At 39.2% G+C, this 21,523-nt stretch overlaps 1 protein-coding gene across 6 annotated transcripts in view; it reads left to right on the forward strand.

Moving 5' to 3' along the window:
• Positions 1–20,069, forward strand: part of LOC139766136 (protein arginine methyltransferase NDUFAF7, mitochondrial) — a 60,027-nt gene extending 39,958 nt beyond the window's left edge. For 5 of the 6 annotated variants that reach the window (XM_071694392.1, XM_071694383.1, XM_071694410.1 and 2 more), the window contains 6 exons: positions 1,748–1,858; positions 4,000–4,117; positions 7,173–7,441; positions 7,581–7,724; positions 13,032–13,205; positions 19,844–20,069. In XM_071694392.1, coding sequence (XP_071550493.1) covers positions 1,748–1,858; positions 4,000–4,117; positions 7,173–7,441; positions 7,581–7,724; positions 13,032–13,205; positions 19,844–20,029 — 1,002 coding nt within the window. In that variant the 3' untranslated portion in view covers positions 20,030–20,069. The remainder of the gene's footprint in view (positions 1–1,747; positions 1,859–3,999; positions 4,118–7,172; positions 7,442–7,580; positions 7,725–13,031; positions 13,206–19,843) is intronic. The other variant, XM_071694418.1, reaches the window with a different exon arrangement.
• Positions 20,070–21,523: the final 1,454 nt, after the last annotated feature.

Genomic DNA, 21,523 nt, shown 5'->3' on the forward strand with positions numbered 1-21,523 from the left:
AAACCTTACTGTACAAAGCAATCCCATTCTTATTGCCAAATTCTGTGCTATATCAGCTTTTGAAGGCTATAAATGTTGGAGAGATTAAGGCACAATCCTTTAGTTCCCAGGTCTAATTTTACCCACTCCATGGAAAGTATGAATATAAACAAGCCTCCCTACAGTTAGTGTACCTATAGACAATAGAAACTGAAAGTAAATAAATACAGATGTTAAGTGATGATCATAATGAATAATTCTTCTTTGAATGGAGAAAAACTGGAGGAAGTAAAGTGTTTTAGATATCTGTGAGTGGATCTGGCAGCGGATGGAACCATGGAAGCGGAAGTGAATCATAGGGTGGGGGAGGGGGGCGAAAATCCTGGGAGCCTTGAAGAATGTTTGGAAGTTGAGAACATTATCTCAGAAAGCAAAAATGGGTATGTTTGAAGGAATAGTGGTTCCAAGAATGTTCTATGGTTGCGAGGCATGGGCTATGGATAGAGTTGTGCGCAGGAGGGTGGATGTGCTGGAAATGAGATGTTTGAGGACAATGTGTGGTGTGAGGTGGTTTGATCGAGTAAGTAATGTAAGGGTAAGAGAGATGTGTGGAAATAAAAAGAGCGAGGTTGAGAGAGCAGAAGAGGGTGTTTTGAAATGGTTTGGGCACATGGAGAGAATGAGTGAGGAAAGATTGACCAAGAGGATATATGTGTCGGAGGTGGAGGGAACAAGGAGAAGTGGGAGACCAAATTGGAGGTGGAAAGATGGAGTGAAAAAGATTTTGAGTGATTGGGGCCTGAACATGCAGGAGGGTGAAAGGCGTGCAAGGAATAGAGTGAATTGGATCGATGTGGTATACCGGGGTTGATGTGCTGTCAGTGGATTGAATCAGGGCATGTGAAGCGTCTGGGGTAAACCATGGAAAGTTGTGTGGGGCCTGGATGTGGAAAGGGAGCTGTGGTTTCGGGCATTATTGCATGAGAGCTAGAGACTGAGTGTGAGCGAATGGGCCCTTCGTTGTCTTTTCCTAGCGCTACCTCGCACACATGAGGGGGGAGGGGGATGGTATTCCATGTGTGGCGAGGTGGCGATGGGAATGAATAAAGGCAGACAGTGTGAATTGTGTGCATGTGTATATATGTGTGTCTGTGTGTGTATATATATGTGTACATTGAGATGTATAGGTATGTATATTTGCGTGTGTGGACGTGTATGTATATACATGTGTATGGGGTGGGTTGGGCCATTTCTTTCGTCTGTTTCCTTGCGCTACCTCGTAAACGCGGGAGACAGCGGCAAAGCAAAATCAAAAAAATATAATATAGCATGAATGTATGTGTCTTGGAAGTAACCCCGGGAATGTGGCTAAAGGATTAATGATTGTAATGCGGTGGTGCAATGGGTAGTATTGGTCTTTATGCCACTACTTTGTAGTAGATAAGAACCAGAGAACTTATTTGTGATTGTGCACAGTTAAGCAGTTTTGGACATGAAAGAGTGGAAATGTGAATATTGATGTTAATTTCCTTTACAAATCAATCTGGCATTTTAGGAGAATAATTAAGAAATTCCTACTTCGTATGGAAGCCCATATTCACATCAGCACAATAATTATAAAGTGAGGATGTAAATGAAAAAGGAGGTTGTACATACTTCATCTATCCCTTGTAAATGATTATGAAGTTTGAGATAATAGAAATAGAATAGTCTTCTGATAGTGTGAATTGTGGTTATTTACACATCATTTTTCTTTATTTCTCTACAGCTGGTTGGTGTGTGGATATACAATGAATGGTGCAAGTTGGGGTCGCCAAAGCCACTGCAGTTAATTGAGTTGGGACCAGGTCGTGGCACTTTTATGCAAGATATTCTAAAGGTTAGTTGTGTTGTTATTTAGTTCATTGCTACAAATATTATTTTTTTTTTTTTTTTTTTTTTTTTTTTTTTTTTTTTTATATACTTTGTCGCTGTCTCCCGCGTTTGCGAGGTAGCGCAAGGAAACAGACGAAAGAAATGGCCCAACCCCCCCCCCCATACACATGTACATACACACGTCCACACACGCAAATATACATACCTACACAGCTTTCCATGGTTTACCCCAGACGCTTCACATGCCTTGATTCAATCCACTGACAGCACGTCAACCCCTGTATACCACATGACTCCAATTCACTCTATTCCTTGCCCTCCTTTCACCCTCCTGCATGTTCAGGCCCCGATCACACAAAATCTTTTTCACTCCATCTTTCCACCTCCAATTTGGTCTCCCTCTTCTCCTCGTTCCCTCCACCTCCGACACATATATCCTCTTGGTCAATCTCTCCTCACTCATTCTCTCCATGTGCCCAAACCATTTCAAAACACCCTCTTCTGCTCTCTCAACCACGCTCTTTTTATTTCCACACATCTCTCTTACCCTTACGTTACTTACTCGATCAAACCACCTCACACCACACATTGTCCTCAAACATCTCATTTCCAGCACATCCATCCTCCTGCGCACATCTCTATCCATAGCCCACGCCTCGCAACCATACAACATTGTTGGAACCACTATTCCCTCAAACATACCCATTTTTGCTTTCCGAGATAATGTTCTCGACTTCCACACATTTTTCAAGGCTCCCAAAATTTTCGCCCCCTCCCCCACCCTATGATCCACTTCCGCTTCCATGGTTCCATCCGCTGACAGATCCACTCCCAGATATCTAAAACACTTCACTTCCTCCAGTTTTTCTCCATTCAAACTCACCTCCCAATTGACTTGACCCTCACCCCTACTGTACCTAATAACCTTGCTCTTATTCACATTTACTCTCAACTTTCTTCTTCCACACACTTTACCAAACTCAGTCACCAGCTTCTGCAGTTTCTCACATGAATCAGCCACCAGCGCTGTATCATCAGCGAACAACAACTGACTCACTTCCCAAGCTCTCTCATCCCCAACAGACTTCATACTTGCCCCTCTTTCCAGGACTCTTGCATTTACCTCCCTTACAACCCCATCCATAAACAAATTAAACAACCATGGAGACATCACACACCCCTGCCGCAAACCTACATTCACTGAGAACCAATCACTTTCCTCTCTTCCTACACGTACACATGCCTTACATCCTCGATAAAAACTTTTCACTGCTTCTAACAACTTGCCTCCCACACCATATATTCTTAATACCTTCCACAGAGCATCTCTATCAACTCTATCATATGCCTTCTCCAGATCCATAAATGCTACATACAAATCCATTTGCTTTTCTAAGTATTTCTCACATACATTCTTCAAAGCAAACACCTGATCCACACATCCTCTACCACTTCTGAAACCACACTGCTCTTCCCCAATCTGATGTTGTACATGCTGTCCCTCTCAGAAATGGACACCAAATTGATTGACCAGAGGATACCAAAAATTTGATATCTGCCTAATTGAGCACACGTACTCTCATCCCTTTGACCTTGTACAATGGCACTTAAACCATTCAGCGATTCGTCGGCACCTCAAGAGTCTACATACGTAATATAACCTTCCAACATCAACATACAGTGACAGCCCCTTTTTTATATAATTCCACTGCAACATAACCGGATCAATCCTGTGCGTTGGCGGGCTTTCAGTCTTTCTGCAAAGCTTTTATTCTTTTCTTAACTTTCATTTGTGTTATGGTAAATTAATCACATGAAATTGAAAGTGAAAAGCTTAAGTGTTGTCATACAGGTGTAACTATAGCAATTGTTTTTTTTAGAGGAACAGAATAGTGTAATGAAAGAAGACTAGACTAGGAAAAAAGAGAGTGATCAAGTTTGATATGAAATTTTGCACTTATACTTTTCACTGTTGATACAGTGTATTATTACTAATTTTCCGTTGGGAATCAAGGAAAGAAATGTACCATGAAATTTTATCATTTGTTACTTCCTTACCTTTTTTTTTAGGCTTGTGATTTTAAAAATTATGATAATGTACTGCTTACATAATCGTGTGTACTACCATGGGTATTTATTGAATAGGTGTTGAATCAGCTTAATGTATCAGGGAAAGAGCTAAGTGTACAGCTTGTGGAAGTGTCGGAAGAGCTGAGTCAGAAGCAGGAAGAGAAGCTGTGCGGCAAAGTTATATTTGATAAAGGTAGGTTTCATGTATTCTTGGAGGAATTGGTTAGAAGTAACAAGTTTTCAGATAATGGAAAGCTTTAATTTTGTAATAACAGTTCAGAAGAAGGGGCTAAGCTAGCTAAAGATTTTCTCCCATTTTAGAGGGAACAGGAAAATATTGTAACTTGAGTATGATCATTTTTATTGCAGCTGTTTCTGTTTTAGGCTTACTAGATGGTAGAAATTTCTTCCAGCTGATAGTAATGATGATATGTGGGTTTTGGAACATCCCAGTTTTGAGCATCTGGGAATATCTTTTTCATTTCTCAATCATGTACATACATAAAAAGTCACTTGAAAACTATAGCAACTGTTACCAAGGATGTTGCATATACTGAACTGTACCTAGAAATATTACAGGTAAGCAAGAGATAAACAAAGCATTAGAAATGTTGATAGGCATAGGAATGAAATGAAAAAAGTATACAAGCAAGTTAAACCCCTAAATGGCAGGTGACTTTCAGAATGGTGCTCATGATTTGGATGGAAAGGTACCTTCAGATTTTCTTTTTCTCATTGTAGAATGATAGAAGTACATGTACAAGTAAAAGATATTCACAGACAAGTGAGCTAACATCACTTCTGTGGCTGTGATATAACACCAAAGTTAATGTGTTGGCATGAAGGAAGGGAGGAGTGGGGGAGGTACAATTGAGGGTGAGCCTTGTGATACACATTTTATGATTATATCTATATTTATGGAAGAAGTGCATCAAAAAGTAAAGGATATGACAAAAATGTGAATTAACACAACTCATATTGAGGTAATGTGCAGATTCCCTAGCGAAAGAAGACGGTAGGGTGTTGGAAGGAAGGATTCAGCAAATGTCATGTATTACTGTTTAGTATTAGTCTCAACATATTTTTTTTGTAAAATTTACACTTTTTCATTCTTGATTACCTTTCATCATGTACTTAGGTAGCACTAGGAATAGATATAATTCCCTGAAAGCAGAGCCATTCCATCCACATCCAAACCTTCCAAACCTTTCTGTGGTTTCCTCTGATCACTTCATATGCCTTGGTTCAGCCCATTAAAAGCAAGATCCCCCCTGTATACTGCATTGTTCCTGTTCAACTAATCCTCTGCACACCTCATAGCTTTACACATATTTACCTTTAATTACATATATCATTTTCTCTTTCTTGTTTGCCATTTCTTGCATAAGTGAGGAATCACCAGAAACAGATTAACACATGGCCTCTTTTGTTCACTCTTACTTTCTAGCTGTCGCATATAATGCACCAGAACCATATTTACGTTAATCTTTCTTTCTTTCATAATTTTTTGCTCTTTCCCACATTAGCAAGGTAGTGCTATGAACAGAAGAAGAAAAGGCTTCATTCATTCAAATCCATTTTCTTCCTGTCATGTGTAATGCACCAAAATACATTTACCTGCATACTTATTTACACTTTAGAATTGCTTCTAGAAGTGAAGAAAGCACATATAGTGACAAAGGCAACTCACAGCAGCTGTACAAATGTCAACACTTTAGCAGGGAATATAAAAAAGTCTACAAAAGTTTGCTCTTGTATGATGATTCCTGATGCCTGTTACACAGGTCACCATGTGATAACTCCATGAAAATGGAGTGCATGCAAAGCTCAGTCATACATAAGGTTTTGTTCATTTAGTTTTAAATAAAAGATTTCAAAATTAGCACATGACATGACAGTCTGCATTTGTAAGTGGATTGATTATTTGAAATAGATGATTACAAAAGATTTTGTGTGATATTTAGAATCATTTAAATGTTAAACCAATCAGATTCCAGTATAGTATTAGGATGTGAGAGATGGTTGTACGCATCATTTAGTTTTATGATATTGATTAGCATGTTGACCAGCATGCATGAATGTGTCAATCTTTCTTTAGTTTCTTACATTTTTGCTATTACTTATGTGAGTAAGGTAGTGTCCTGAACAGATGACTAAGCTTTAGAGTAGAATGTTTTTGCTGGGCTCCCTACTCTGTTTCCTCTTTTGGAAAGTAATATAGGATTGGAGGATTTCCAGCCCCTCACTCCTACCCTTTGTAGTCGCTTTGTATGACATGTAGGAAATAGGTGGGCAGTATTCTCCCTCCCATATCCCCAGGGATAAAACATGTGTATGCCTTAAATGAAAGACTGGAGAAAAGATGTAGAATTGGACTTTACCTGAAAAGTTTTTTGATTACTACTTCACCCACTGCTTAACTTTGCATATTTTCATATACTGTTTTGCATATTGTACATTTTTTTTCAGCACCCAGAGAACAGATATGTTTGAAAAATTACTCCTTGGGAATTAGGTTTAGCTGGTGGGTATTCATGGCAGTAAGTGCCTGATTTGGTTGATCATAATCAGATCAGCTCATGAGTAGTGATGGGTTAAGGTCATTCTTTAAGAAAAAATTGCATTTGAGGAGACCTGTAGTGCCTATTACAAAGAAAATTCATAGGCATGCACATTATCATTCACAGAAAATGTCAACAATATAAGGGATTTTCCAGGCTCCCTAGAATTTTCCTTGTTTTTTTTTTGTTTCCTTTGACTGGCTGAGGGTAAGAAAGATTTTTAAGTCTTGAAAGATTCTGCATATGCTACCATCTCAGTTGGGATCATGCTTAGAAAGCTACATTTATTATTATCATCATCATATTCACAGTAATGCCTCCTCTAATTTCTTTATGCCATTTTACATATGACATGCATAGCAAACACAGGAGGGTTAAGAATGTGCTTGAACTAACATATTTTCAGATAACTAATTTTCTAGTGTGTTTTTAGAAATTGCTTCTATCTATACTATCTGTACCTCTGACACTCATTCCCTCAGGGAATTCCCATCATGGGGGTGACCACAGCAAAAAGGTCTCCAGTTATTTCTGTCCTTGCATACCTCCCTTTTATACACCATTCCATGCATTCTTACACCACCTCTCTCCCTCTAGTACTCTTTCAGTGTATTGCTTGATCAACAGTATTATCTATAGATAACAGTTAAGGAGTGTGGTAATTGAATTCTTATCTTCATTAAACAGATGCTTGTGAAGAGGAATTATACTATAAGAAAAGTATCACAACCACTGGGTCACCGATTTTTTGGCACAGGCATCTCAGTACCATTCCAAAAAGTTTTTCTGTCTTCCTTGCAAATGAGTTCTTTGATGTGCTACCTGTTCACAAGATTCGAAGGACAGAGAATGGATGGAGAGAAGTTCTGATTGATATAGATGATGGGGATGGGCCTCACCATCTTCGATATGTTCTATCACGGGCTGCTACACCTGCTGCAAAAGTATTTATTCAAGTAAGAACTCTTCTGGTAACCAAAATTAGTTTTTCTTTTGAATTTCTCTTTTTCTTATGAAATAGTTATCTGTTCTATTGTCTGTCACATTACAAAATTGTTGCATAACCACATTTTTCGTATATGTTTGGTTTTATAGCCTGAAGAAACCCGTGATGAAGTGGAAGTGAGTCCAGAAGCTGCAGTGTTGTGTGGAGAGATGGCAAACAGAATAGAAGAAGATGGTGGCATTTCTCTGATTATAGACTATGGATATGATGGCAAAGTATCTAACACTTTTAGGGTTAGTAATGTTCTTCTTACCTAGAAAGGAGCTTGGTGAATTATATGTGAATATCACAAACAAAAATTGAAATGATATGAATTGCATCAAATTTTTTTCTTTTCTTTATTAAAATGAAGTGTATTGGTCTTATATCATTAGATTATGTAGTATTCTTAGTCATAGTTTTCCTCTTTTTACAAGTGCATTACTCTTCACTTGTGCTGTGGGTGTCATAAGCTTTGTAGGAAAATGTGATACAAATATTTTGTTGCATGAGAACTTTTTCCTCATCACTCATACTTGTTTGCCTTTTCCCACATTAGGAAGGTAGCTCAAGGAACAGACAAAGAAAATTCATTCACATCCATTCTCTGGCTGTTGTGTATAATGCTGCCATGAGAATGCAAGGCTTTGATAATTTACATTTTTTGTTTTTACATTTTTCCTTTTTATGTTGGAGGCTCTAGTGATGAATAGAAGTCCACAATAAGACTGGGCCATAATTGAAATTTGATGATGGTTAATGAGTGTGAGAAATAAGAAGAATTCTCTCAAGAATTTCAGAGAAAATGGAAAACTTGCCTTTTAAGGAGGACCATGTCATAGTTATTAAGAAAGACATTAGGGGGTAGAGAATTCCAATGTTTTGTGATGTAAGGAAAGAAACACATCAAAATAGTTTCCCTTTGAATTGCTAGTGGTAACACAATGATTATGTGATGCAGTGGCTTGCCCAGTAATATATGGTCTAGCTAATAGTGAAGCACATTTCAGCCAGCTGTTGGCAGCAAAAACCAGTGTAATGCCTTTAGAAGAGGGAAAGTGACCCAGCAGTATGGCATAAGTAAGTCAAGGTGACAAATTATACTGGGAGAGTTGATAAGCAGCTAACATTCTAACATACTTACTAACAAGGTAGCAAGTATGTAGAGCTAGAACCTCTCCACATGTTAGAACAGTACTCTAGACAAGAATGGATCATGTGTATGTATAGAAGAAGAATTTACAGTGTCTAAACAAGACTCCCAGATTCTTAGAGGCATATTTCGCTATTTGTGTATTGTTAGGTTTGCAAGATAGATTGGATGTTACATTGATGCCTCATATGTTCATTGTGTTTAAAGTAGTGGTATTACAGATACATCAAAAGAAATAGAAAACTTATGAACAGCTATTGAGAAAGAGATGGGCAGAAATTGTGTCGTGGAAGCATTGATATTGAATAAGTTGTATTCACTCTGATAGAAGATGGAGCAGACTTGAAAGAAGTGGGGGAATGCAGTGTTGAGGCATCAGCATATGAATTTATTTGGTTGTCATGTGAAGAAATAAATTTTTGTTAGAAAGGAGAAAGATTGTAGGAGACAGGACAGAACTTTGAAGAACACCACTGTTGATAGGGAACAGGGGAGAGGTTGATGCATCAACAACTATAGCTGTAGTTGACCAGAAAAGAAGCTAAATACAAGGGAATGAAGAGGAAGAGGAGAGCTAAAAGAAGGGAGCTTTGAGATGAATCATATTTTATGAATCAGACAATGGTACCAACATTATTGGAGGTTAAGATTTGCAAGAAGCCCTTACTCATTGGAATAACTCATACAGGGAAAAAATCATCTTAAATTACCTAATTAGGATTTCAACTGTCTTTACAGCCTTATGCACAGGATGGACTTGGAAAAGGCAAGGGCTGTCAGAAAGATCTTCAGTGTTGTGATTAGGAATCAAGTTTGAGATGGTAAAAGATGTATGACTATGTTATATGAAGAGGAAGCTTTGTAAACAGAAGACCTGTGACACCTGTGTTTGGTGATTTTTACATCTAACCATATGCTTTTGCTTCATCTAGGTCTTGTTGCTCCTTTAAGTAAAACATGTAAGGATGAAATTATGGAGAAAAATTCAGGCAGGTACAGTTCACAGCAGGTCACTTCTAAAGGAGATGGACTTAGCACTACCATCCTTTGCTGTGATTCCATCTGCTATGTTTAGAGCCAAGGAGAAACTTTGATGATGGAGAGTAATTCAGAAGCTTTCTGTTGAAAATTTATTTGGTTGTCATGTGAAGAAAATAAATTTTTGTTAGAAAGGAGAGAGATTGTAGGAGACAGGACAGAACTTTGAAGAACACCACTGTTGATAGGGAACAGGGGAGAGGTTGATCCATCAACAACTATAGCAGTAGTTGACCAGAAAAGAAGCTAAATTCAAGGGAATGAAGAGGAAGAGGAGAGCTAAAAGAAGGTAGCAGGTGGCAGATACTTTAGTATCAACCCTGCCAAGTATCTTCAGATTTATTTTTCTTGGACTGAGATTCTATCCTAATCTGTAAGAGCAATCTGTTATCTCCTGTCTGTCTAGAAACTTTGGAATTCTGTGAGGGGAGGACTCCCTGACAGAACTAACAGTGGCTTCATTGTTATTGTCTTAAGTCTGTGAATCCCATTCCGTAGGAAGATAGGGCTTAAGAGTTGATATTGCCATAGTGCATGTCTGGTCCTTGTTTGGTAGTCATTGTGTCACGGTTGTGGCCTTTCCAGGAGAGAGAGATGATTAGTTCTACAGTTAAGTATTTTAAATTGAATCCTTTAGAAACATAGAAATGTCTCAGTATCTTTTTGCCATCCCTATTTAACCAGTAGGACTGACTTTCTAGAGTACCACCCCTTAACTTACCCATTCCAGACACACTGGGATAGCTTTCCCATGTGTAACTGAACAAAGCCAAGCAAAATGGGCTGTTTAGACCAGGAATGCAATGATCAATCAGCTAATGATGGTGGATGGCAAACTGGAGAGAGCACCGGTTGAATACTTTTGGTTGCCACTCCAAGATCCTCAGGCAACTTCCATTGATCCTTCCATCATTAGAATATCCAATCCTCTTTAGGTGGTGCAACACCTACCATGTTCCTTCATTTAGCTTTAATTAGGAGAGAAATCCAGAATGAGATTTTCTTATTTATTTCCCCAGACAAACTTCTTTTGAATGAGATAATATTGCTGTTAATTAATTCCAAGTTCCAGTGCACAATCCATAAAATCCTCTCACCACAAAGAGGGGTATGGGAGAGTGATGATTGAAGTTGGTGCCGTGAACAAAACATCTGATTGGGGAGGAGCACTGTGGCCTCAGTATTGATAGAGGATATGTGGACCAGATGTTTCCTGTGACAAATTTTTGTGGGGAATGGAGAAGAAGAGGGATTTGAACAGTATGTGGCATTTATGGATCTAGAGGAAGCATGTGGTAAGGATGACAGAAATTCCTTGAGGAAGGTATTATGCACATATGGTGTGGGAGGGAATCCACTAAATGCTGTGAGGAGTTTTTACCAGGAGAATTAGGTATTAGAAGTAGGAGGGAAGGAAGGTGAGTCATTCCAGAAGGTGGGTCTGCTTTAAGGTTAAATGATATCAACGTGGCTGTTTAGTCTGTTTATGGTTGAAGTGGTGTGGAAGATGGATGCATTTTTCTCCATTTTTACAAGTGATTAGTTCATCCTTGTATGGAGTACTGCTTTCACATTTAGGGTGGTTCTAGCTTTGCATCCTTACTTGACAGAGTTGAGGTGAAAGTAATCCTACTCATAAGCTGCCCCAGGCAGACTTCCAAGCTTGACCTCCTTGCCCTTCGCCGCAATGTTGGTTCACTTTCCCCTCTTCCGTAGGTATTACTTTGGTTTTTGCTCCTGAGAGCTAGCTGCTTGTGTGCCCACCCCTCTAGCTAGGCCATGCAATACTCAGCAAGCTGCTGATTATTGTGTGGGCATAGGCAACTCAAGGGTGGGCCATTTTGACAACTGCTTCTTTCTGTACACAGTGAAGCTTTGGAACTCTCTCCCTTCTCATGTTTTTCCCAATAACTATGACCTGGAACATTTCAAAAGACAGGATTTCACTTCCTCGAAAATTCATAAATACTTTCCCTTGTCTTTTCTTTTTCTGTTTTATAATACTCTTTATATTTCAGTAAAGACCTGGCCTTAATGTGGATGTTTGTCCATGACTGGAACCTTAAAAAGAAAAGAAGATGGAATAGCTTTGTTGGTAGATATGAAAGAGAAAATCCAGACGCTTGTGTTGAGTTTAGTAGAATGTGTGAGAGGAGTGTGTAGCAGAGGGGCAAGACAGAATAGTTTGAGTGTGACTTTGAATAGGGAGGACATGGAGGAAGTGGAGTGCTTTGGGCACCTGGAAATGCATATGGCAGTGGATGGAAAACCAGGAGGGCAAAAGTGCATCCTGGGTGCATTTGAGTGTGTAAAAGAAGTCATTTTATGTTTGGACAGAAATGGGTATGGTCCATGAATACAAAGGAATGTGGGGTGATGGCTGTGTTTAAGAAAATATTTCTTAAGACAATATATGATGTGAAATGAGTTGAACATGTAAGAAAGGTCATTAAGAGCAGAATGTGTTAGTAATTGCAGTTTGATTGAGAGAGCTTTCTGGGATGTCAGAAATAGTTTGGACATATGAAAAGAATGCGTGAAGAAAACCCAAGAGGAAGTGTGTTGTAAGTGTTGAAAGCAAGGGAGAAGGGAAGAACAAGAAAATGGAGGATTCCAGTGAAAGAAGCTTTGAGATATTGTGGCATCAACACTCAGGAGGGATAGAATGAATTGGATCAATGTGGTACAAGAGCGGTAATGAGCTAGCTTTGGGCTGAACCAGGGTATGTGAAGGAGTCAGGGGAAAGAAGCAACAGAATTATCTCTTGGGCTTGGCTTTGTTTGATGAGTTTGGTTTGATGCATTATACATGAAAGCTAGAGAGTGGATGTGGGAAAATGGGGCTGTCCTTCTTTTCTTGTGGTACCTTGCTGAGGTGGGAAGTGACTGGCAAGTATGAAAAGAAAGATTAATAATCCTTAATGCATTCTTGATATGCTGATTTACATGATAAAACCTTAGATGGTAAATGAATATTGGAGTTATAGCAGTTATATTTTGCAGTACATGGTCAATGATATGAATTTTGTGTGATTTTTTTAATTGTTTATATAAAGAAAAGAAAATGCTCTTGGGTAGCGGGGCAGCAGGTCTAACTTAGGGGATATGACTTCCCTTGTCTTTGCCAGCCAGTGGGACTAGGTGTATATCACAAAAGATGTATACTTTTATGCACAAGATTCACCCCCTTGTAAACAGGAAAGAAACTGATGATAGATTAATAAATAGGTAGAATGTTTGTTTGCAAAAGTGTATGATAGTACTAATTCATTTAAAATCTTTCTTTTTATACAAAATTCAAGATTCAGTCAAGTATTATGTGGATAAATACAGTTATGTACATTACATAGTTATTGTATTGCCTTTTCAGGGTTTCAGAAACCATGTGCTTCATGACCCATTGTGTGAGCCTGGCACAGCAGATCTGACAGTTGATGTGGATTTTGGATATTTGAAGCAGCAGGTTCAGGAAAAGCTAGTCACCTATGGTCCTGTCACTCAGTCCTCCTTCTTGATAAACATGGGCATTGAGTTCAGACTTGCTGTAAGAACTGTGAAATTTTTTTTGGTTTGATTTATGTGGCACATTCTTATGTATGATATATCTCTTAATTACTCCATAGGACAAGGATAGTGTTCATTCAAAACCTAGAAATCTTGGTTTAGTTGGACAGGTTAGACAGGATATTTTTCACCTCTGGACAGAATCCTAAAAGAATATTTGCTTGATGAGGGGTGAAACACTTTTTCACTCCCCAAATGAGTTGTAATCAAGAGAAGCTCCCTCTCCCCACCATATTCATAAAACATACAAGGCCAGTAGATACTTGTTCACTGAACAACCATATCATACAGTACTCCACTCAAGGTTATAACATTATGGTATGGGTGGTGCTACACCGCTGTTCATTTGATTTTATTTACATTTGCTTTCTGGTGCCGTTTAGACTTTTTGACCAGTGCTTGATGTTGACTTGTGGTGTCTTTATGTTTGTCTCTGGCTTTCAGAGGTTCTGAGTGGGCATTCTTGTCTTCCTTATAGATTTTCCATGGCACAAATTGTAAGGACTTTGTTGTGACTTGAGAACAAGTGTACCTAGAGAAAGTAGGCTTGGCTGTTGCCACAGTAGGGCAACAGCCAAGACTTTTTTTAATGGGTTACCCAAACCATTACTTTTGTCTTTCATGTCTTTTCCGTTTGTTCTGTTTTGTAATGGTTCTAGATCTTTTGCTGTTAAACAAGCAAATAAGACAACAAAAGATTGATATGACCCCTGTGAAAAATTGATTCATTTATTATTGTACTTGATCGCCGTTTCCCTTGCCAGAAAGGTAGCACCAGGAAACAGAGTGGTCCATCCATTCATATACTCATATTTATACATAAACACTCATACACTTACGTATACATACATATACATATCAACATATAAATTTTTTACTTTTACTTTGTCGCTGTCTCCCACGTTAGCGAGGTATCACAAGGAAACAGACGAATGAATGGCCCAACCCACCCACATACACATGTATATACATACACATCCACACATGCAAATATACTTACCTATACATCTCAATGTATACATATATATACACACACAGACATATACATTGTAACGTTATACATGTACAGGTATCGTTAGGAAAAGACAACAAAGGCCACATTCGTTCACACTCAGTCTCTAGCTCTCATGTAATAATGCACTGAAACCACAGCATCCTTTCCACATCCATGGTTTACCCCAGACGCTTCACATGCCCTGGTTCAATCCATTGACAGCACGTCGACCCCGGTATACCACATCATTCCAATTCACTCTATTCCTTGCATTCCTTTCATCCTCCTGCATGTTCAGGCCCTGATCACTCAAAATCTTTTTCACTCCATCTTTCCACCTCCAATTTGGTCTCCCACTTCTCGTTCCCTCCACCTCTGACACATATATCCTCTTGGTCAATCTTTCCTCACTCATTCTCTCCATGTGACCAAACCATTTCAAAACACCCTCTTCTGCTCTCTCAACCACACTCTTTTTATTACCACACATATCTCTCACCCGATTATTACTTACTCGATCAAACCACCTCATACCACATATTGTCCTCAAACATCTCATTTCCAGCACATCCACCCTCCTCTGCACAACTCTATCTCTAGCTCATGCCTCGCAACCTTATAACATTGTTGGAACCACTATTCCTTCAAACATACCCATTTTTGCTTTCCGAGATTATGTTCTCGACCTCCAATTATTCTTTAACACTCCTAGAACTTTCGCCCCATCCGCCACCCTATGATTCACTTCTGCTTCCATGGTTCCATCCGCTGCCAAATCCACTCCCAGATATCTAAAACACTTCACTTCCTCCAGTTTTTCTCCATTCAAACTTACCTCCCAATTGACATGTCCCTCAACCCTACTGTACCTAATAACCTTGCTCTTATTCACATTCACTCTCAGCTTTCTTCTTTCACACACTTTACAAAACTCAGTCACCAGCTTCTGCAGTTTCTCACATGAATCCACCACCAGCGCTGTATCATCGGCGAACAACAACTGACTCACTTCCCAAGCTCTCTCATCCACAACAGACTACATACTTGCCCCTCTTTCCAAAACTCTTGCATTCAGCTCCCTAACAACCCCATCATAAACAAAATAAACAACCATTGAGACATCACGCACCCCTGCTGCAAACCAACATTCACTGAGAACCAATCACTTTCCTCTCTCCCTACACTTACACATGCCTTACATCCTCGATAAAAACTTTTCACTGCTTCTAACAACTTGCCTTACACACCATATATTCTTAATACCTTCCACAGAGCATCTCTATCAACTCTATCATATGCCTTTTCCAGATCCATAAATGCTACATACAAATCCATTTGCTTTTCTAAGTATTTCTCACGTACATTCTTCAAAGCAAACACCTGATCCACACATCCTCTACCACTTCTGAAACCTCACTGCTCTTCCCCAATCTGATGCTCTGTACATACCCTCACCCTCTCAATCAATACATTCCCATATAATTTGCCAGGAATACTCAACAAACTTATACCTCTGTAATTTGAGCACTCACCTTTGTCCCCTTTGCCTTTGTACAATGGCACTATGCATGCAGTCCGCCAAACCTCAGGCACCTCACCATGAATCATACATACATTAAGTAACCTTACCAACCAGTCAACAATACAGTCATCCCCTTTTTTAATAAATTCCACTGCATTACCATCTTAACCGGCTGCCTTGCCGGCTTTCATTTACTACCTCTTCTCTGTTTACCAAATCATTTTCCCTAACCCTCTCACTTTGCACACCACCTCGACCAGAACACCCTATATCTGCCACTCTATCATCAAACACATTCAACAAACCTTCAAAATACTCACTCCATCTCCTCACATCACCACTACTTGTTATCACCTCCCCATTAGCCTCCTTCACTGAAGTTCCCATTTGTTCCCTTGTCCTACGCACTTTATTTACCTCCTTCCAAAACATCTTTTTATTCTCCCTAAGATTTAATGATACTCTCTCACATCAACTCTCATTTGCCCTCTTTTTCACCTCTTGCACCTTTCTCTTGACCTCCTGCCTCTTTCTTTTATACATCTCCCAGTCATTTGCATTATTTCCCTGCAAAAATCGTCCAAATGCCTCCCTCTTCTCTTTCACTAATAATCTTACTTCTTCATTTCACCACTCACTACCCTTTCTAATCTGTCCACCTCCCACACTTCTCATGCCACATGCATCTTTTGCGCAAGCCATCACTGCTTCCCTAAATACATTCCATTCCTCCCCCACTCCCCTTACCTCCTTTGTTCTCACCTTTTTCATTCTGTACTCAGTCTCTCCTGGTACTTCCTCACACAAGTCTCCTTCCCAAGCTCACTTATTCTCACCACTCTTTTCACCCCAATGTTCTCTCTTCTTTTCTGAAAACCTCTACAGATCTTCACCTTCGCCTCCACAAGATAATGGTCAGACATCCCTCCAGTTGCACCTCTCAGCACATTAACATCCAAAAGTCTCTCTTTTGCGTGCCTATCAATTAACACATAATCCAATTATGCTCTCTGGCCATCTCTCCTACTTACATACGTATACTTATGTATATCTCTCTTTTTAAACCAGGTATTCCCAATCACCTGTCTTTTTTCAGCACATAAATCTACAAGCTCTTCATCATTTCCATTTACAACACTGAACACCCCATGTATTCTAATTATTCCCTCATCTGCCACATTACTCACCTTTGCATTCAAATAGCCCATCACTATAACTCGGTCTCGTGCATCAAAACCACTAACACACTCATTCAGCTGCTCCCAAAACACTTGCCTCTCATGATCTTTCTTCTCATGCCCAGGTGCATATGCACCAGTAATCACCCATCTCTCTCCATCCACTTTCAGTTTTACCCATATCAATCTAGAGCTTACTTTCTTACACTCTATCACATACTCCCACCACTCCTGTTTCAGGAGTACTGCTACTCCTTCCCTTGCTCTTGTCCTCTCACTAACCCCTGACTTTACTCCCAAGACATTCCCAAACCACTCTTCCCCTTTATCCTTGAGCTTCGTTTCACTCAGAGCCAAAACATCCAGGTTCCTTTCCTCAAACATACTACCTATCTCTCCTTTTTTTCTCATCTTGGCTACATCCACTTACAAATAGACACCCCAACCTAAGCCTTCGAGGAGGATGAGCACTCCCCGCATGACTCCTTCTTCTGTTTCTACCTATTCATACTCATTTATTTCTCTTTTGATAAAAACTTCTTATGGCTTTTGATAACTTTCCTCTCACAGCATATATTCATAATACTTTCCACAGAGGAGCTTTATCAACCTTGTCATATGTTTTCTCCAATGCCTTAACTGCCATGTACAAATGCTTCTGTTTCTCTTTCTCTCTCGCATGCATCAAAATAAGCACGTGATCCTCTACCACTCCTGAAATCACATTTTTCTTCCTCTATTTGATGCTCTGTGCATGCCATCACCCTGTCAATTCAGTTACAACCATTCTTTATTACAGCTTGGATGGTCCACTGAAACTCATCCTCTGTAATACAAACGCTCACCTTAGTCTACCTTGCCTTTATACAGTGGCCCTATGTGCATTTTGCCAATCCTCAGGCAATTCATCATGATTCATACATATACTGAAATTCCTAACAAACTAATCAACAACAATGTCACCCCCTTTCTTAAGAAGTTCCTCTGCAATATCATGCTCTTCAACCATCTTTCCACATTTCATCTTACACAAGGCTCTCACCACTTCTCTTCACCAAACCACTTGCCATGACCTTCTCATGCTACATACCTCTCCATCCTAAACACCTTACATCTGCTACCCTATCATTAAACGCTTTCATCAATGCACCACATTATTTCTTCCATCTCTTCACTTCATCTCTGCCTGTTGCCACTTCCCAATTTGCCCCTTTCAATATTTGTTGTTTTTCTCAAACTGTTAATCTCTTTCTCAACCATCTTTTTTTTCTCCCTATGGACTGACCTCTTGCTGCTTTCTTTGTACATCTCCCAATCGCACTCCTTCCCTGTAAGTGCCACCCAAACACCTCTTTTTTCTGTTTCGCTACCAACTTAACTTCATCACTACCCATTCTCACCTACAAATCTCCGACTTTCCATATGCTACACACTTCTTTTACATATGCTGCCACTGTTTCCCTAAATACCTCCTGTTGTTAACCCACTTTCCCTGCTTTGTTTACTCTCATCTTTTGCTATCTTAACTCAATCTTTCTTGGTATTTCTTCATACAATGAAACCTCATAAATGAGCTTTTCCAAGCTCATTTACTTTCACCACTTTCTTCTCACCCATATCATTTTCTCTTTTCTGGAAGCCTCAACAAATCTTCACTCTTATCTCCACCAGGTTATGGTTAGACATCCCACCAGCTGCTTTTAGCACACTCACATCCAAGAGTCTCTTTTGCTTGCCTATCAGTCAGTATATAATCCAATAATGCCCACTTACTGTCTTTCATATTCTACTTGTACTTATGTCCCTCAATATAAATGAAGTATTCCCAGTAATCACCCCTGCTTCAGCACACAACAAGCTATTTAGCATTTCCATTCACCTTACTGAATGACCCCAGTTATACCTCAACTGCCACATTGCTCAGTTTTGCATTCAAAACACCCATCACTAATACTAATCTCTCAAATCAGAACTACTGACACTGTATCAGCTGGACCCAAAACACTCACCTCCCTTCGTCATTCTTCTCTGGCCAGGTGCAGGGATGATTTCTTAAGAGGAAAAATTAGGTGAATTGGATTGCTTCAGTGCTGAAACGAAATATGTGTATAGCAAGGAAAATATTGGCTCTAGTGAAGAAAATTTAAGTAGTGTCTATAGAGAAAAAAGTTTTGGTTGAGCTTGTAAACAGAAATATGATTATGGCTGAGGAGCTGTTATTATGTGATATAATTGTAATAGACATCATATTTAAATATTGATTTAGCATGTTATTTATAATGTGGGAATATAAAAGCAGAAGTAAAGGTGTCAAGGAGAGTGTGACATGGAAATGGGCACTTGAAACTGTTAAATTTTGGTACGAGAGGAATACAAGCTTACTTGTTTTAGGAGAGTGAGGGCTTACTGTAACTGGGGCTCAGTTGTGAAACCAGTTAATGAAGTGAAAATTTTGAGGACGGGATGTGGGATTTGTTAGGTTAGTAGGGAAGCAGATGTGGGGTTTGTTTGCTTAGTGGGGAAGCAGATGTGGGGTTTGTTGGATCAGTCAGTAGTCTAATGTAGGATTGACAAAAATGATTAAACTGGCAGATAGGGTAAGATGGAGGAGAATGTGCAGTGCTAAGGTGATACTGTTGCTTTAGAGATAATGCACAGAAGTAAAATTATCAAGAAAATGTATGGAGAGAATAAAGTGGCAGGATTGTTGGAGACATAGAACAGGGATGAAAGAATGTGATAATTGCTAAGTATTATATAGTGACTAGACTGTCTGGAGGAGGCCTGCATTAAACTGTTAGAGAAGCATGTAATTATTTTAAGATAGCATAGTTTACATTACTTGCTTATGGTATGATGTTGTGTATTACAGTACTTCTTTCTGACTACAATAAAGATATGATATTATGCTTTCGATCTTTCAGAACTTGTTGAAGCACTGCACTTGTGAAGAACAGAAATCCCTCATTTCTGGGTATAAAATGTTGACAGAACCTCAACAAATGGGAGAGAGGTTCAAGTTTCTGGCATTTTATCCAGCAGTTGTCAGAGATTTCCTTATTAGGTACCCCCCTGCTGGATTTTATAGGAATCTGGAGGGACATGTGTAATATATTGTATATTAAGTTGTAAATAAATGTTGAAAACATTTATGTGGATTTTATTAGCTCTGTAATATTGAAAAAACTGTATAAAGGTTTACAGTTTTCTCTTATTTTCTCTAACTGACAATTAAGGCATTGTCCACAACTTTATAAACTTAAGAATATCAGTTATTTATGGGACTCTGAAATTAGCTTTCAAAATCATTGACATATTACTTCATTCAATCATGAGAAAAATTTAGGACAGAATCATTAATAATTTAAAGGGGGCATTTTATTCCCGTTACAAAGTAGTGTCTGTCTGATTGGATAAGTATCAGTATCCACAGTTGATCAAGCTCTGTTTGAAGAAAGTTATCAGGCTTTTGATGAGGACCCATCAAAGGTCATTTTAGCAACAGCAGGGCTATATGTGTCATTTATGAGGTAGCTTGTAAATTCTATTTTTTTATACCTGCTGTCTGTTAACCTGTTAGGCATTTATAATGAGATAATGCATTTTACAACCATGGGGTTAGAATGGTAATGCAGCTTTCTCTGGAATATGTTTATTACGTAAAAGTACAAGGCTGACGGATAGCATTTCTGGCATTTTCTTATAATACATTAAAAAGGGAGATTTACATAAGTGTATGTATGTGAGTAGAAGAGATGGTCAAAGGGCATTATTGGACTACATGTTAATTGATAGGTGTGTAAAAGAGACACTTTTGGATGTTGATGTGCTGAGAGGGGTAGCTGGAGGGATGTTTGATCACTACCTTTTGGAGGTGAAGGTGAAGATTTGTAGAGGATTTCAGAAAAGAAAGAGAGAATGTTGGGAGAAGAGAGTGGTGAGAATAAGTGAGCTTGGAAAGGAGACTTGTGAGGAAATATCAGGAGAGATTGAGTGTAGAATGGCAAGAGGTGAGAGCAAATGACGTGAGGGGGAGTGGGTAAGGAATGGAGTGTATCTAGGGAAGCAGTGATGGCTTGCGCAAAAGATGCATATGGTATGAGAAAGGTGGGAGGATGGGCAGAATAGAAAGGATAGTGAGTGGTGGGATGAAGAAGTAAGACTGTTGGTGAAAGAGAAAAGAGAGGTGTTTGGATGATATTTGCAGGGAAGTAGTGCAAATGATTGGGAGATGTATAAAAGAAAGTGGCAAGAGGTCAAGGGAAAGGTGCATGAGTTGAAAAAGAGGGCAAATGAGAGTTGGGGTGAGAGAGTATCATTAGATTTTAGGGAGAATAAAATGTTTTGGAAGGAGGTAAATAAAGTGCATAAGACAAGAGAACAAATGGGAACATTGGTGAAGGGAGCAAGTGGGGAAGTGATAACAGACAGAGATGGAATGGGAAAGAGATGGAGTGAGTATTGAAGGTTTGTTGACTGTGTTTGATGATAGAATGGCAGATATAGGGTGTTTTGGTCAGAGTGGTGTATGAAGTGAGAGAGTCGGGGAGAATGGTTTGGTGAAGAGAGAACAGGTAGTGAAAGCTTTGTGGAACATGAAATCT

This window comes from Panulirus ornatus, chromosome 4 (assembly GCF_036320965.1).
Source record: "Panulirus ornatus isolate Po-2019 chromosome 4, ASM3632096v1, whole genome shotgun sequence".
Taxonomy (NCBI): domain Eukaryota; kingdom Metazoa; phylum Arthropoda; class Malacostraca; order Decapoda; family Palinuridae; genus Panulirus; species Panulirus ornatus.